Source organism: Emydura macquarii, unplaced genomic scaffold, assembly GCF_026122565.2.
Source record: "Emydura macquarii macquarii isolate MOO-44397 ecotype Brisbane River unplaced genomic scaffold, CSIRO-AGI_Emac_v2 contig_1876, whole genome shotgun sequence".
Taxonomy (NCBI): domain Eukaryota; kingdom Metazoa; phylum Chordata; order Testudines; family Chelidae; genus Emydura; species Emydura macquarii.
Genome location: NW_027132013.1, coordinates 30,580,551 through 30,599,412, shown reverse-complemented (window position 1 = coordinate 30,599,412; position 18,862 = coordinate 30,580,551). Strand labels below are relative to the sequence as shown.

The 18,862-nt window shown below is 38.6% G+C and overlaps 1 protein-coding gene across 2 annotated transcripts in view; it reads right to left on the bottom strand.

Annotated features, from left to right (window-relative positions):
* AQR (aquarius intron-binding spliceosomal factor) overlaps positions 1–18,862 on the bottom strand; it is a 95,841-nt gene that overhangs the window by 15,097 nt on the left and 61,882 nt on the right. For both annotated transcript variants that reach the window (XM_067558070.1, XM_067558072.1), the window contains exons 23-30: positions 18,132–18,242; positions 15,941–16,050; positions 12,169–12,304; positions 11,290–11,499; positions 10,612–10,749; positions 9,196–9,267; positions 6,293–6,480; positions 1,381–1,552 (exon numbers count right to left, since the gene is read on the bottom strand). In XM_067558070.1, the coding sequence (XP_067414171.1) occupies positions 1,381–1,552; positions 6,293–6,480; positions 9,196–9,267; positions 10,612–10,749; positions 11,290–11,499; positions 12,169–12,304; positions 15,941–16,050; positions 18,132–18,242 (1,137 nt within the window). The remainder of the gene's footprint in view (positions 1–1,380; positions 1,553–6,292; positions 6,481–9,195; positions 9,268–10,611; positions 10,750–11,289; positions 11,500–12,168; positions 12,305–15,940; positions 16,051–18,131; positions 18,243–18,862) is intronic.

Below are 18,862 nucleotides of genomic sequence, written 5' to 3'. Positions count from 1 at the left end.
ACACTTTACTCATGGTCTACAAATTCTGGTCACCTTTAAGTCTACAGAAAAAGACAAATTCTTACATTCATGAACATATAAATAGCATATTGAAAGCCATCATTCATCATTGCTCATTAAAAAAATCTTGAATCCACAATTACACATTCCATGGGCCATGAATATCTAGAGTGTACACAAACCTCACATTAAAAAAAAAACCCCAGAAATTACATGGAAAGGATAAAAACTAATGATGAGAAAGTGTCTACATTTTAGTATTAGTGCTGCCACAAACTACAGAACAACTGAAGTCCTTATGAATAAAGAAAATGAAGGCAAGATGGTGGTAAACAGTGATATAGTCACTATACTCGAACATCGGTTTAATTTTTTAGAAGACCTCAACCGTAGTCTACAAACATCTTCACACCCCCTTAGAAAAATTATGAGATTCAAAAATAAAATCTTTACATACACATGATCATGAAAATCCTTAATTGTCTAAATTAAATTCACAACTGTCAAAATAGGAATCATAACACAAGATCCTATTTTTGTACGTTTATACCACAGTTTTTAAAATAAGGCATTAAGTAAGAAAGAAACAAAGAATTCAAGGTGTGTGGGGCATTTGATTTTCAGCAGGTGCATTTAATGGGGCCAGATGAGGAACGTGCTTTATGTAAGCTGGTGGTTGGCTACTATGTAGCATTTCACATAAATTGAACTGTGAATTTCCTAGTTTTTTAATGTTTGCTTTGATGGTTGTTATACTTGAGCAGCCAGAACTGTTACACAATGTAGTGTTACACAATATTGTGTTAAAATATACATTTCCATGCACACAATATATACATAGTACAGTCTGATCCTTTTGTGAAGGCTGGTTTGGAAAACCATTTTTTGGAACACTATAAACAGATTCATAACAACAGTGACTCTCCCACTCTGGATATGTGCCTCAAAGCAAATCCTCCATCTTTCAAGGACAAAGAAAACTCTGCCAGGTATTTTAATGTTGAAGCAGATTAACAGGATTATAATTGGCTGTAATTGGCACTGGCCCAAAAAACTAACATTATTTATCTGCCACAAAATAAAAAGGTGAAATTCACTATTTTTGGGGAAGGGGGGAGTCAAGGAAAACCACTGTTCGGTGTGAGAGGCAAACAACACTAAAAATTATTATAATTTTATGATCTCTAATGATTGATCACTAAAAAATTAGATTCCACTGGGTATGCAAAAATATAAAAAAGATTTTAATGCTGTGAAAGCTTACTTAACATCAGTTTAAAAATAAAAATAAATCAATATTCTATCTTCATTTCTTTCCATATTTAGTGAGGCAGAATGTTGCATTTCTAATACATATATATATAATTTCTCTTTTCTTACCTGGTAGAAATAAGGGTTGGGTTCAGACTCTCCCACACCATGAAAATCTTCTACATTTATAAGCTGGAAATCATACAGAAATCCAGCGTTTGCAGTTCTGAACTCTGGCAGAAGTTGCACATGAGGCAGATTACCCAGATTCTTATAACGCCAGTTGTAGAGGTTACACAAGCTTTCAGAAAAAAACAAAACAAATAGTAAGAGGAGTTTGAACTCCTTCCTGGCACAAATGAAAAATATTTCTTAAAAGTGATATGCAAGACAGAGAGATACAATCGTGTTCCTGTTTTCCTCATTATTATGCTTTGCTAGTCAAAGGCTGCCTGGTATTTTTATTTTAAAGTTTTTTGCTTCTTTTTCCACAGTAGGAAACTTGGGGCATCACTTCTCTCTGTTTAATGGGAGTAATCTGGCAAGGTATTTAGAGGATGTGAATAGTGATATCGCATATGGCTGTAATTTGAGCTGCAACTCTCCCTTCCCTCAACTAAGGCATAGGAGATCCTGGACATATCTCGCCAAGGACCTCTGGTAGAGAGTGACGTGAGGATCTGACATTCCCATTTTACAAATGGAGAATGGAAGCATAGACACGCTAACGGCAAAATTTTCAAAAGTGTTTTTAAGTCCCACTTTCAGAACTGACAGTCATTTAGGAACTAAGGTCCCAATTAAAGTCAATGAGTCTTATGCTCCTAAGTGTAAGTCACTTATGAAAATGGAACTTAAAAAACACTTGACAATTTTGCCTTAAGTAATCACCCAAAGGTCATACAGGAAGACTGTGGGAGAGCAGAAAAATAAACTCTAGTCTCCTGAATGCCAGGGTAGGGCCCTAACCTTTGTATCAGCCTTCCTTCTGGAACCAACCTCTTCTAAGCACAAAAGACAGTACCTTTTACTGCAAATACTAGAGGCAGTCCATAGGGATTGAACATGCCCAATCTACCATTACACCAGAGCCACATGAAAACACTAAATTGTTAGTAGATTAATTATGACACTTGAGGGCCTTGAAAAGACCATGGTATATGGAATTGGAAAACATATCTCAGATGGGGCAGATTAAGGAGAAGCCAGTCTCAGAAATAAGGAAACATGTTCCATTCTGGACTCTGACCACTCTTCCAGTCTGAGACAGTTGGGACTGCAAAATAAGAAAAATTGGTATGAAGGAAGAAGTGGGACAGAAGAAGAATGTTCCTCCTCCTCTAAAATTGATCTATTCTTGGTCCACTGCTTGGAGCACCTTCCTGCCAAAGGATGTTCTGAAAAGGAATGCAAGTCAATAAGCCTGTGGGGCTTTTATTAGGGGGGGTTGATAGATGACCAGGTGGCAGCTTTACAGATTTCCTTTGTGGTGGCTAATGCCCTTTCTGCCCAGGATGTTACCATGGCTGTGCTGAGTGGGCTCTTATCCCCTCTGGGAGCAGTTTATCTAAAGCTGAATACACTGCTGAGACACAGAACTTGACCTACTCAGAACAATTTAGATCAGGGGGTCAGCAACCTTTGGGAAGGGGCGTGTCCAGTCCCCCGCCCCTCTCCCATGTGCCCAGCAGCCTGACTTATTGGGTGTTCAGCGGCATCCGTGGAGGGGGAGGGGGTGTCTGCGGACGTGTTTCCTGCTCTCCCTCTTCCTCCCCCCTGTACCGGGCGGGGGGGAGCATGGAAGAGGGTATGCGGGGGAAAGGCTGCCTGGCCCCTATGCGTCCAGGGTCCCCGCAGTCTGCTCCCAGCAGGGGGGTGGAGGAGGGGCCAGGAGAACAGGAGGCTGAGGAGCCGGCTGGTTTGGTGCCCCACTGGCCCTGGCCAGGAGCTGCTCCATGCCTCAAGCAGGGCCGCTCAGCGGCCACTCCCCATTTCCAGCCCCAGCCCAGTGGTGCCCTTCTGGCCAGAGCCACACCACTCCCAGCGCAAAGCAGGGCCACGCAGCGACTGCTTCCGCCCGCCTGCTTTGCACCGGCTCCAGCCAGGGCACCGTTAGGCCCACATGGGAGAAGAGCAGGGCTGGGCAGGGGGAGCAGCTGCCACGCAGTCCTGCTTGGGGCTGGGAGTGGTGTGGCGCTCAAAATCATTGCATGTGCCATTGCCAACCCCTGGATTAGATGCTTTGCAGACCCAGATATTAAATGAAATTATTAAAATGAAAGAAAAAGATGTTTTCCTACAGGGACAGGCTCCACTAACGTATATTTTAACTACTTAAATATTGTCTTTTGGATATTGAGATTTTGAGTAAAATGAACGCCTAGTGGATAGGGCACCAGAATGAGAGTCAGGAGACCCAGGTTCTATTCCTGGCTTTTCCAAAGGCCTGCTGGGTGACCTTGGGCAAATCATTTCACCTCTATCAGTTTCTTCATCTGTAACATAGGAATAACACTGACCTCTTGTGTAAAGGGCTTTAGAGAGCTACTGATGGAAAGCACTACATATAAGAGCTAGGTGTTATTTTTATTAATAAAGGCAGGTACAGAAGGACAGGGATGACTCTGGAGAATGAAGAACAAAATGTTGGTCCTGTGAAGAGGCTGTAAGGCTAGAGTCTTCTGAATGCAGAGATTTCAGAAACTTGCCTAGTCCGTGAAGCATGTTTTTAATATTATTTGTAAAATGGAAACAAGAATTAGATGCCACAGAATTTTGATGCCTGGATCATGAAAACATACATTACTGTGTACACATCCCAGGTAGGAAAATATTGCCCTAATTGTTGATTTGGATAGTCATGCTGGACTATGGAACTTAGTTACTATCAGGTACAGGATACTTGGATGAGCCTGTGTTTATGATGTTGTTTAATGCTGAGACATGTAATGCAACAGTGGAATGTCTTGGCATCTACGTCTAGGCCACCCTGTAAGACAGTGGTTTTCAACCTTTTTTCATTTGTGGACCCCTAAACAATTTTGGAAATCTTAAGACATAGTCTGCGGATCCCCAAGGGTCCGTAGACCACTAGTTGAAAACCACTGTTCTATGGTAACAACAACCTTTTGCAGACCCCTTAGACAGTCTGTGGACCCCCAAGGGTCTACGGACAAAGGCTGAAAAATCACTACTGTAAGAAAATTCAGAAGTGCCACAAAGCCTGGCTTCAAAGAGTCAATATATTTTTGTTTTGAAATCATTAAAAGGGTTTTTTTTTGTCTGGACTCTTGCATAGGACAAAAGGGTAAAAGACCTGCACAAAGCCTTTGGAGCAATACCTTGTTTAGGACTTGCTGGTCAATAACCAAGCTATGAGGTTTAATTAATCTTGATTGATATGTGGCAGACCGAAGAGAAGATTCTGCCTGCAAGGAAGACTGAGCGGAGTAATCACTATGCATAACACCAGAAGACCTAGGAGCTGAAAATAAAGATGGATAAGACTAAGTTCTGTGATACCTAAAACATCAGTGCCTTGATCCTGTCAAACCTTTTCTAGTTCAGGAAGACTGGCCCTCATTTTGTCTCTCTCAACTGTTAGGGGATCATATGGTTTAGAAGAACCAGGTGTCTGTGAAGTAGGAGATCTTGCTATTATAGGTCTGTTGCTGGATAAAGACAGACCAGCTCTCTGATCCCAGCTTCCCTCTGATGTTCTTGTGCCAGGTCTTATGCCCTGGAATACAGAGTCCCTTCCCTGGTATTCTGGTTTATTGCTGTTGAGAACAAAAATAACTTCTGTCCTCCTAACGGCTCATTACCCTTCCTGGATTTTGCTGGAGTGGAAAGAAGGAGATTTACTTTCAAAAGTTATCTACTGTTCAAAGGAGAAGCCAGAGTTGGCACCTGGTCATCAAATTAGCTGACTCAGCTTTCAATGACCGTCTCCATGGATCAGTCCATCATGAACACAATAGGTATTTCCTTAGTATTAATTTAAATTCATCATGGTTCCAGAGACCAAGGTTTTTTAACTTATGACACCAGCACACTGAGGTGCTAGTGATTGCCAGTGCTTCAAAGTCCTTTTTATGGATGGCTTCTATATTACTGTCTGCAAAGTCTTTTGTGAAGAAATCCCCCTCAGTAAAAATTACTGCCTCTTTTGCTATGGATGCCACTACTACATCAACTTTTGGTAAAGTAAAGAGAGTGTGAATTTGGGTTCAAAGGCCCAGTATAATCCTTGATCATTGTGAATGGTCTTTTTTGTTGAGTCCCAAAAAATGGAGAGGATGGAACCATTTTTGCAGAAGTATCTTCAGAAGAATCTTGGCCACTCCGCCAGTGCCCGCCACCTCGATTACCCTCAATCCATGAGGGATGGGAAGATGCATGGCCACATACGGTGTGTGGTAGTGGCTGCACTAGGGAAGGCTTAGCTTTTACTCGGGTAAGAGTAATTTATTATTATTGTTTATGTAATTTAGTGGTATTATTATCAACATACGTGTTTATAAGGGTTGTGTGTTTATGGTCGTGTTGGGGGTTGTGGGGGGGGGGCGGGGGGCACTAGTTTTAGCTAGTGTTAACTAGTGGGGCTTTCGCTCAAAAAGGTTGGGAACCGCTGCCTTAGAAGGATACCTCGACTAGCTGTTAAAGGGACTGTGTCATATCCAATTTTACCTTAATATTTAAGTATTAATTTTAATTTAATTTTAATATTTAATATTAATTTTTCAAGACCCAAAAGCATTAGAATTTTTTCCACTAAACACTTTAAAAAATTCCATTCAAAACAGTATATTTAAACAACTTGGTAGCCCCTGAAACACAGCTTCTTGTGCATTAGCACAATACGCCAGAAAGTAAAACAGACAAGAAAAACAACATCATAAGTAAAACTAACTACTCTATTTTCATTTTCATTGATCTTAGGTGTCGATTTTAACATTTTAAGGAAACAAGTTATTCAAAATCATGTGTTTTTTAATCTGGTACCTGTGAATAAGACCTCTTTTCCCCCCCTTTATCTTACCTTGCTCTTGCTCTTCCTTGAGCATCCAAGTCAACAGTTGGCACCCCAACACGAACAAAGCGTGTAAAAAGAGACTGTTCCATGTTGGAATATTTTTGAAAAGCCATATTCTTAATGACAGGTGGCAACTGGTGATGGTCACCAATCATAATCCATCGTTTCAGACGGCTGAATCCATCTTGGGGGTTCTGTTAAAAATAGTTAAAAGATTGCAAAATTAACTTTGTTTATCATATGATCAAATATTACTTTATTAGAATTATTTTAATAAATGTAACGGTCAAATTGGCTGTTATAAGCATTAACTTTCAATATTTAATATCATTTGTTTTTAAACTGCACTGAACTACAATTGCATATGAAATATTAGTCTAAAGGAGTCTATTACTTCCATTCCTATATCTCCCGTCACCTGAATAAAGAAGTGTTTAAACACAAGCAATTTAGCATAAAACGTTAATGAACATAATACAGATAAATTTGTCCACTAACATCAATAAGAGCTACAGGAAGAATGAATTTGACCCGCTAAAATAATGATATAACAGAAGTCGTAATGCACTATTACAGAGGGCTAAAGGAAGAATCATACACACCTGCAGGAATTATCCATATGAGTTATAGGAAACTGCAGAAGCAATACAACTCTGGTTTCTGCAAGCCTTATTCTGGTCCTAGTTTTTTGCCTTTGCCAAAGCTTCTTTTAAATATTATCTTTGGGGATTTGGAGTAATGAGGGAGCAGTGCCAGGCCTCTCTCCATTCTCCTTAAGGCTGATTAGGTGATTCAAGAAGCTTCATCCACACTAAGAAAAGGCTGCTTTAAGAGTCCAGTCCTCTCAAAAAAAGATGGACACTATACTTGGATACATGAATGAGACTGAAGCAGTGCAGGAACGTGTGAACGGAGAAAAGAAGAAATATAAGGAAGAAGGGGAGAAGAAAGAGGAAGAGGGAAAAGACATTTTTCTGCAGGAATCAGGATCTTTGTTATATTGGACACAATGTATTAGTAAGAATATAAGAACGGCCAGACTGGGTCAGACCAATGGTCTTTCTAGTCCAGTATCTTGTCTTCTGACTGTGGCTAATGCCAGGTGCTTCAGAGAGAATGAACAGAACAGGTAATCATCAAGTGATCTGTCTCCATCGTCCATTCCCAGTTTCTGGCAAACAGAGGCTGGGAATGCTTCAGAGCATGGTTTTGCATCTGTAATGTAAGGACCTATCAGAATGATCCCTTTACTCATTGAGTAACTATTTTTTTTGGAAATCCAGGTCATCAAAGCTCTAGCCATCAAACTAGGTTTTCAAAAAGTGTTTGGATGATTCTTTACGCTACTAAGAGTCATTGTCTAGGCATGTGCTGGTCCCTCAGCAGCTGTGACAGAGCAAAGCCCAAAGGGGCAAACACTAGAAAAGGGACAGAGTTCCCACCCTGAACCCTTCCACCCCCTCTACATGTCCTACACTTCAACACCCCATTCACTGCTCTGAGCCCCTATATTTCTTAGTTCTGCACCAAAACAGTTATAAGAATCTGAAATTTTTATGAGCAACGCATGTTAGAGGGCTGTATATCAGGAGCTCCTGAACCAAATAACCCCACAACATGCTTTCTTTCATTCACACTCAGTTCCATTGTTCAGGAAATTTCAAGAAAATCTGAGTAGGCATATCTATTTAAGAAAATTTAGAATAGTCAAACAAAAAGAAACAGTCAACCTTAATTACAGCAGAACTTATGATTTGCTATAAGGATACCACAGGTTGCAAGAGCAAGAAAGGATTAAGGAGAGGTATTTATTTTATATGCAGAATACAATGGTTTTACAGTTGCCATCTTAGGTCTACTTTAAGTGAATTCTGAAATATGCAATTGTTATCAATTGGCAGAGAGGTGCATACAGCTCAAACAAAGATGAAGAATTACTCACTTACTGAATCATACACGGAGCCTGATTCTAATCAGCATGTAACAGGAATACATCATGGGTAACTTCATTTATACAGGAGTAAAAATCTGAGATCAAAATCAAGCCCATGATACCCAAATCCACTATATTGTTCTCAATCACCTAATTGCTTAGGACAGAGTTAGTTAACTGAAGTTAACTACTGATACACATTAACCAGCTATTTTATCTTCTGCAACAAACTGCTTAGGGAAACTAAAGAGTTCTCTTCTTCCCATTATAAATTAGGGATGCATTAAGAGATCCATGTCAAAACTATTCATATATTGTTTCAAATGCGGATGGGACCAAATTGCCACAAACTCTTATTATGACGTTTCTGTACCATTAGTCTTGTTTTTCCATTATCTATATTTATTGCAAAATGTATATGTGTACACAAAACTTTAAAAATTGCTTGTTTTACAAAAAATACTTTAACCAAGAAAATATATTAAATTCATAATAAATCCTGTACTATATAGCAAAAACTCTACAAAATAGTTCCCAAAACCTTGTTAATCAAGGGAAGTAACAAGGCCAAAAGCAATAAAACACAATTATTTTGATTCGTTACTTTGGCATTTCAAACCAAAGGGCCTGATCTGGCTACCCTTTAAGCCAATTCAAGGCAGTACGATCAGACAACATATCAACCAAACTGCATAATATATATATTAAAAAAATCTACCGAAGAATCAATAACTCATAATGAAGAGAGTTTATGAACAGAGGGCTTGATCCGGAAAGTGCCACGCCTTCCAAACTCCCACTACTTTAATGAAAACTGCAGGTATTCTGGAACTTTTAAGTTTTAACTTTTAAAAACATTTAAGTTTCATAAGTAAATACCATTCTCAAGAATGCACATCAAACTTTCAGTCATTAACAAAAATATACTGTTAAAGATTTGAGAAAGGAGAAATTTATTGTACAATGAAATTCTCACCTGCAAGAGGAGAGGTATAAAGGTTTCTATCTCCAAAATCTGAGCCGATTCTTCCATTAAAATATTATCATACTGGAAGAGACAAAGTGGGAGAGGAGGGGGTAAAAATTCGGTCAAGAAAAATATAAAACAAGAACAGAAAGAGAAGTACATTTATGAGGGGGAGAAGTTATTTCAGAACCAAATATAGACAGCTGAAATTAACTCTTCACAGACTTATACCAAAAGAGTAACATTTCTTTTCTGTCTGAGAAGCATCCATAGCATAAAGGCAAATCTCTGTTAGAAGCTAAATGAATAAGTCCACATGTATTCTTCTTCCATTGAAGTCTCTTACTATCAGCATATAATACTGCTCAGTACTCATTCAACAAGGATCTAGCATAAAATGAAGGCTAGACCTTCCTTTTCTTGCCTTTCAGAGGAAAGTGTGGCTTGTATCATTGACAGAGTAAGCTGAAGACCAATCTTGTTCTATTAAGTTTATTTATTTATTTTGCATTAGGCCCCTATCTAATTTTCTCCTTTTCTTTCTAGTTCTAGGATTAAGCCCTAAACTCCTTCTTCCAGTCATACTCCTGAAGGTCCATTGGCAGGATGGGGGGAGAGGGAAGGGCAGCACTGGCTGCTGAAGACAGATTCAGGGAGACAAACAACTGCATTTCTTCTGTTTATCCTACTGCATTCCACTATCCACATAATATCCACATCTAGTTTGGAGGTGGGGAGGACAAACCTGCCCAGTCCCATCCCTAAACAGATATGCAAGCCTGCCTTGGAAGGAGGAGAAGGACCAAAGACCAAAATCAAACCAATTTCGATCTATAATTTATTCTACCTCTAATTGAAATAGCTATATTGGTATAAAAACTGTGCGCTGACCAGATCTAATTGAAAATGCAGCCCTGATATTTACACTCTAGAATGGAATAAGCAAGTGTTGCTGCATGATTCTCTTCTTCAGACTGTTTATTGTTTAGCTAAGCAACATGTCTTGTTTCTCTCAGTTCTCCATCAGCTTTTATTTTGGCATGTAATCACATCACTACAATTTATCACATTAGTCTATTATTGCAGAAATGTACAATTTCTTCAAACAGAATTATGTACATTTTTTGAATGAATAAATAGAAAGACAATTAGTCATGACCATATACACACAATCACACTGATGTTTGATATATGCAAGCAATATTCAAATTAACATCTTTATGCCTTTCAATATTCAAAACACCTTTAAAGGATTTCAGCTTGTAGTTATGTTCATTATTTTTCATTAAAAAGGAAAACTAGGTAATTTAATAGATTAAAAATTGTAGTGAGTCAACATAATTTAGTGGTCTTTATTTACAATACAGAAAGTTTAATGCAGGAAAGTATTTTAAATTAGCATATTGCCATTATTGCAATCATTACCTTGAAACCTAATTCAACTAGATCATGTCGTTTCAAGGCAGCATGAGTACAAGTCATTGCAATGATCTTTGCTTCTTTCACCAAGAGGTATTTGGATCTATCAAGGCCACTGCGGAGGAGTTCAAATGCCCTGAATTCCTACAGGAAGGGAAAAAAGCACTCTCTTAAGAATGAGAAAACAAAATATTACTTATAACAAAAATATGCACTCAAAAGCTATCAGACTTTTACTCCTTAAATTCTTAACAAAAAAAGAAAAAAAGGTAAAAAGTACGAATCAACATCAGATCTGATTAATTTCTTAGCTTTAACAAGACATAGCTGTGAAAATATATACAAAATTTCAAATGAACCTTTAAAAATACACCCACAAAATTTTAACACCTATGTGTGTCTGCAAATAGAAACTTACATGCATGCACAATTGCCTGATAGTTTGAGGACACATTCATATTTTAGAAACAACTTGTTTTCAACTATTCCCTCTTGTTTTGAGCACTGTTTTTTATTGCTTTACAAGATTAAAATTTAGAGATTAGAAAATTAGGCCCATATAGTTTTAAATCCACCAGATACATTGTCTTAGATTTTCTTTTATTCCATCTGGTTTTAAAAAATGCCCTCACAAATAAATAATTCCAAAAAAATTCCGGTTAATTGAACTTTTACAAATCTTACCTCAAGTTGAGTGAATATTTTCTTAATATGTCTGAAACACCCTTCAGCAATTTCCATGTCCTCTTCATAAGATTTGCCTTTAAAAATTGGTTGAGGGGCATTTGCAAAATACTGGTGAAAAGGGAAGAAACTAGACACATCTGCAGCATCAGGAAGCTTGCCACCTTTAACTTTCACTTTGCTAATATACTCCTCCCAACGAGACATTACCTGCAGCAAACAAAGGTGCATGATGGTGCGTGATATTTTTCTATTCAACAGGCTTTTTTTAAACCTTAGGCTACCTATTTTTATTTAGTACACATTTGCACAAAAACCACAGCTTTATATTTCTTTTTCAACACCATTTAATAAAAATAATTTACAAATATAATCAAAGAGAAATTGCATTTCTTTAGTAAGACTGAGCTATCTCTGAATCAGAGAAATTATTTTTATTCTGTACTCTACCGTAAAAATCAAATGTAAAGTGAATTTCCAGTTATTGTATGTATCCTTTGTTTTCCTTTCATTTAGTTATCTAATAAAAGCAAAAGTAAGTTACCGCCCTAAAAATCGATCATCAACAGCATGAAGAAACTTGCTGAGATTGACATATCTGAAGAGAAAAATCCAAATCAGAAACTTTGCCAATAGTTATAAAAAAGCAAGAATGCTGGCCTTTCAATTTGTGAGTCATCGGGCACAGAGTTAAAAACAATAGCAACACAAACAAGTAACATTATAATTATAGCTTCAGTTGCTGTTTGCATTTTGAGCCACAAAACCAAACAATTTTTTTAGACTCAATTCTGAGAAATTCACTCCAATATCCACATTGTGCTTCATAACATAGGGAGGGTTCAAATATGCTCTTTGGAAAAATATTTAATCTCTTACTTGGTATAAAAAGAAGTGGCCAGCTGTTTCACAAGTATAAGAAACATCGCCTGGGACCCCCAGGCTCTCTTGTAATCGTCCAACCTCCCGTAGAAGCTCTAGTCTTCGAGCCAGGACATAATTAACTCTTCCATACCTACAGAAGGGATGCAATGTGATACAAAGATTTATGTATTCTGAGTTTCTTTCTCAGCTGAAATCAATTCTGTTGAAGACCAACACCTGGATGTCGCAAAATAACTACATGTAACAAGCACTGGTCTTTATTAGTTACCAATAAAAACAGAACAAAAAACTACCAACTATTACTATATATCTAGATAATACCTCTATGACTCCTATATCACCACAGTATCAAAGTTCAACATACATTAATGAAGTTATCCTCACATATTCCTGTGAGGAAGGGAAGTATTATTCAAATTTTACATATGGGGAACTGAGGCAGAGAGAAAAACTGATCTGCCCATGTCATTCAGGAAATCTGTGGCAGAACCAGAAATTTAACCAGTAACTCCTGAGTCTCATTCGCACAAACTATGCTTCCTTATGTGACAGGTGAAGCTCTCTGTGGTTATCCTTTTAAAATGCAGGCCCACCATTCTTAGAGGCACCTCTGTGTGCATTCCCTGGTGACCACATCCCAGACAGGTAATTGGGCCCACTGGCGGGAATGGGGAGGGGTACCTTCTGCCTATGCCCAGAGTGTTCATTTTACCCAATTCAAGCCCAGAATTGTTTCCTTTGCAATCAGTTTTCCCAGTTCCACAACAATGGGAGAGAAAAAAAATTAAACAAAAATGAGAAAATGTGACTAAAACTGTAACAAATGGCATAGGGAAATCAGGGGTAGTAGTATGTGACACTATTTAAACTCTTTCCCTCCCACCCAGTTGATGAGAATTGATGTTGACAACATCCCTTAACGGTCAAAACAAAAATGTGTTACTGAGCTTAATGATATTTCCATGCATGTGCTTTTAAAAGATTATTTCTGAATGTGAGAAAAGGCTAATTTTGAAAGACAATAAAAGCTCCTAACAAAACATTTATAGAAGACAAGTTTTTCTCATAATGAAAAAAGATAGACTCTCCCAGGACTCATGATTATTTCTATTTTCTTATTTATCAAAAAACAGGGGAGTTGAAGCTAGAAATTTGAATACCGGAAGGTAGAGAACTGAAAAAAAAAAAAAAAACCCATTCTTTTACAATTAAAGCAACCAAATACTCTTCCAGTAGCCATCATCAAATATGATTTCTGGAGTGTTAAAAACAAAATCCAGCCTCCAGAATTACAAGTGACCACAACCAGATTTTTCACTAAAAAAGAAAAGCGCTCTTATTCATCACAATCCAGATCATGTGCATAGTTTTGTTTAATTAATATGTAAAAAAGCACCTATACAGGGCTATAACTACCTTTCATATATTAAAAATACAATTGTACTGGTAAGAAGAAGAATACACCCAGAAACAACCCAAACACCAGAAAATAGAAAATATCTTTACTCAGCATACTGTTCTCTCCCCAAAAGCCTGAGCACAGAGCTGGAGCTCTGCAGCAAGACCTGAAGGTCAACAATCTTGGATTATTTTGGAGGGGAAATGCATTAGGGGAAATAATGTATTGTGTAAATTACTGGTCTTAATATTTGTTATTGTAGCCATATTGGTCTCAGGATATGAAGAACAGGAGGTGGGTGAGGTAATATCTTTTATTGTACCATCTTCTGCTGCTGAAAGAGACAAGCTTTAGAGTTCTACAGAGCTCTTCTTCAGGTCTTAATGGGTGTTAATATATAATTTGAATTCAATGTCCTATTAAATTGAACTCTCTCTCCCCCAAAGTTTTTGGATATTACAGTTCCGGAAAAACAAAAGGATTTAAAAGAAATTCTAAACTAATTATTTCAGAATTTATTTATTAAAACACAACACACACTACGTGTTTATTTTGCTACATAATAAATCTTAGCTATCTATATTTGGGTAACTTCAAGGTTCTCTAGTGGCTATATATACTTTTTCAGCGTGGATTTTACACTAAGAAGTCAAAATGTTGCCAAAATGTTCCAGTACTTGTTCAGTTCAACAACTTTCCAATGCAAGCCTCTAATCCTACAAACATTTACAAACACATGGAGTCTCACTGAAGTCAATGGGACAACTCCCACACGTAAAATTAAGCATGAGAGTATTTACAAGAACACGGCCTACATCTCTACAACAATAAACTGAAGAACAGAAAACTTCATGAAATATGTATAATTGTTAATCATTGACATTCTTTAGAATGTATTATTTATCATCAGCATAAGCCCTTCAGTTTAAATGGATTTTTAAAAAATGCTTTAAATAATACATAGCAATAAAATGAATTATTGTAAGCAATTCTGTAAAATAATTACAAGCAGAAGGATTTGAATCTTGAAATTTCAGCCATTCTATAATATGCAATATTCAGCTCACTGCAAGTTAAAATAACATGAATAGCTGCAAAGAGATTTGAAACTGCAAAGACTGCATTATTTTAGCCTTCAATTTGCATTTCATTAAATAAAAACTCCATAAAATGTGTATGTGCCTAGAATATATTTACAAGTTCAAACATCTGGATGAAGATAGGTGAATACATGACTGCCTTGATATGTATAAAAATAGAAAAGTAGAATTTTCTAACTGAATTCAGACTGGGGAAAAACACTGGGGGAAAAAACCCATAGTGAACTGTATTGAGGGCTCAAGGGTATGTCCATGGGCAGCACGTGATGCCTGCCTTTTTGGAGGCTGGGCGGGGAGGGTAATCCATGCTTAGATTGCGGCTCCGTCCCCTGCTCCACCCCCTCCCTGAGGCCCTACCACACTCCACCCCAGGCCCTACTCCTGCTCAACCCCCTCCTCCAGTACTGTCTGCAAGGACTTACCTGTGCTGATTCTCCGCCGCTGTCTCCTGCTGCAGCCGCCCAGGGAGCAGGTTGCACCCAAGCCACAGTCCCTCAGAATGATGGGACCACCAGGCGGGGAGCAGGTGCTTCGCTGCTCCTGGAGCTGCTCAGCCCAGTGACCTCCAGCTCCAGTGTGTGGGACGCTCCTCTGGTCCTCTGCAGCCAGCTAGTGTCCTACAGCTTCTCAGTACCCAGCTCCAGCCCCACCGCAAAGGCCAGGTGCAAGCCGGGCTCCGGGCACCTTTAGTGAGAGCATCTCAGAAACCTTTCCCCAAGGCTCCCCCTGCCAGCCGCTCACACTTTTTGGGGAGGAGGGAAAACATGAGCAGACCCTGGGGCAGAGTGGGGGTGGAGCATGGATGGAGGGGGAACTTCCAGGAGCAGCTGTTTGGGGAGGCTTAGCCTCCCCAACCCTATTATAGCCACCACTCATGGGTATGTCTACACTTCAATTAAAACCCACAGTTGGCCTGTGCTAGTTACCCCAGGAATTCAGGCTAAGGGACTATTTTAACTGTAGTGTAAACCACTTCACAGGGTCCTAGACCATGGGCTCCAGCCCGAGCCTGAACGTCCGTACTGCAATTAAGCAGCCCATAGGCTCGCAGGGCTCAGGCTGAGTCACACACCCTAGACACACCCTAAGTTACAGCTGCAGTAATACTATGTTAGGAAATTATTTCCTGAGTTAGAAGCATAATCTAAACAAACTGCCCCTTGTTCATTAGCAATGAAAGTAGGAGGAGTTTAAACATACATTACGCTTTTAATGTTTACACAAATTAGTTTTATCATTGGCACCTTCCTCTTGCCCTTCAGCTCACCTGCTGAAATCTTTCTCTGTCTCCAATTCCTCCTCTCCGTGACCGAGACGCAGGAGGTGGCGCTCATCAATGTCTAATGCCATGATTTTCTCAAACAGTTGATTCAAGGCCTAAAGATTGACAAGAACAGGGGAAAAGGTAGTTTTTAGAAGTTCAGAGGTTGTTGCAGGGAAAACTGAAGATTTACTGTTGAGCATGATAGAAAAGAATGCCTATTTTCGTAAGAATTGGAACCAAAGCAAACATGAAGGCAACACAAATTAGAGGTCTTAATCTTGGGGAGAAGTCAGTCTACTGATACTGCTGTTTTTATATGTTATCAATACACGGTTTAAAAAAACCACAGCATTCACTTATACGTCAAGCCTCTGCTTTAAAAAAAATTGGCTAGCAGTTTACAAAATTGTTTCAAATAGTATACTTCTTAGCATCCAATTATTATTTGATATGACAGCAAAAAGTCATGAAGAAATTACATCCAAACCAAATTTTGTCCATTCAACATTTATTGTACATGGGTTGTATCAGATCTTGTTCTCGCAGATGTCCTGACTAAAATACAATTGCATAATTCAATTCTGCCTTCCTAAAATTCCCCTGTAGTTTCAACTGGATAGGATATACTTTACTTTCTGTTGAACTGTTGTGGAGTAGTGCTGTTTATAGGCTTTCATCTCAGATATGGTTTCATTTCACTGATGACTAAAAGGAATCCATGTATATAGAAGTTTGCAAACACTAGCGTATCTGCAGGTAATGAATTCCCTAAGGCTTACCTCTCCCATCAGCCCTTGCTTCATCAAAAGCAAGACTGCCTCAGACTCAAGCAGAAGCCACTGTACCAACACTGCCTGGATACCACTACCCTAGGTTGTAGCCAATCAACAGAAGTGTGGGGAGAGCTGAGGGTCAGCTGCATGATTGTTTATAACTGTTTTGATGGAAGATGTAGACATGGTTGCTGTGCCTAATTAGAATGCCAGTAGAGGAGTGAGGGGGGATGTGGAGAGAATTACTTAGAGAGGTTGGAAGGTATGCACTAAGAGTGGTTGAACTCCCTCAGAGATGATGATGTTATATGTCCTAATGACTGATCTGAGCAAAGGGGCAAGCAGAATTGGCAGCTCAATACTGCCTGAAGTGAGAGGACTTCTAAGTAGAGCCTAAGGACACATGCTGACTCCAATAAAATGGTAAGAAACACAAGGGTGTACAGTGTAGTCTACGGTCTGTGATAAATACACACACACTCTCACACACACACACACACACACACACACACACACACACACACACACACACACACACACACACACACACACACACGGTTAAAGATGCATCTCTGGACTGTGTTTTAGAGGTAGGCTCTCCTGATCACATTTGGAAGATGAACAGATTAGGGAGACGATTAGATTTCTGGACTATATAATAATAGGGCAGGTAATTAGGTCTCTATGGTCCGTTATGAGATGGTGAATGAAGGGAGGTTTGTTTAGTCTGTTGGTAAAAGACAAGACACAAGATGTTATAGGCCTGGATTCTATCAAAAAAGTTGCATATGTATAACTAAACTGATCTAGTCACACAGTGCAAACCTTAATATAGATACACATATATGAGTTTAAGCTTCACTTAAATGAGTTTAGCTTTTCACAAATTAACCTAAACTGATTTAAATGAGGATTAAACTGATTTAACTGTGGCTATATTTGGGTCTGCACTAATGTAGCTAGATTAATTTTAAATTAATTAGTAACACTAGTGCAACTTGCCTGTTATCTGCAAACCAATAGTTTCTGGCTTGTCAAAGAAAGTTGAACTGGAATGGTAGTTCAGAGGTAAGTGCCAAATTGAGATGTTATGCTGTAGTCCAGACAGGGCAATTAGAACCATGAAAGATATTTCAGGTATACCAGAAGCAGAATAGTCCCATACAATTAACAGGAGAATGATATGTAACTTTTCAGACTTCAACCGTAATCGCTTAAATGCCCTAAACAAAAAACGCATCTGATGAAATTAAAATTTAAAATGATCTGAAATATGTTAACATAACTTCCGATCTGTTTTTATCAAGCTTAAGATCCCACACAAACCTGTTCAAGTCTACATCAATGGATATAACTGTATTATTGAAGCCACATAAAAATAGAGCAGACAAGAAAGTGACATACAGAAGTTGTTCATTTACCTGGTTGGAATGTGTAACTATCAGGGTTCTCTGTTCTGGGAAGTTATGATAGAGATTGGATATTATCTGCACGGCCACATCAGTTTTACCTGTACCAGGTGGGCCCACTACCTACAAAATGAAAAAAGAACAAGTACAGAATGTGCAGTAATTTTTAACATATGACACAACTATCCAGAATTATAAGGAATTATGGGTTGGGCAGAACATGATGGTTTCTCAAGAAGCATCTTTATTTTGATAAAGCATTGACCTAGGAAGCTAATGATCAAAATTCTACTCTAAACTGCTCTATTCGTTATCAATTGTGTGTAATTTGTTACGTGTTTCTGTGGACCCCAGATATAAATATAAGACACAGAGGGAAGTTTAGCCCTGTGCTATGCAGAGTCCTGTACAATTGGAATATAACTGATCGTACAGAAAAACTGCTGTCTCCGATTCCGTGGTGTGCAAACTGAAATCAGTAATCTGTGATTGAAACTTCCTCATACACGTAGGGTGGTCACAAGAGGGAATCTGGGGAATCTCAAACACTAGTGAGACATAGGGTAACCACAGACAGGCAAGGAAGAGCAGAGACATAAATGTCATGGATAAGAAAAGAAGAATGGGACAGATTCATAGGTTGGGGGCTAAGTTGATGAGGCCCTGCACTTTTGATTTGCAATAGGTCCCTGCAAAATCGAAGACTGGCCTTGATGACATCATCCATATATGTGAAGTTGATA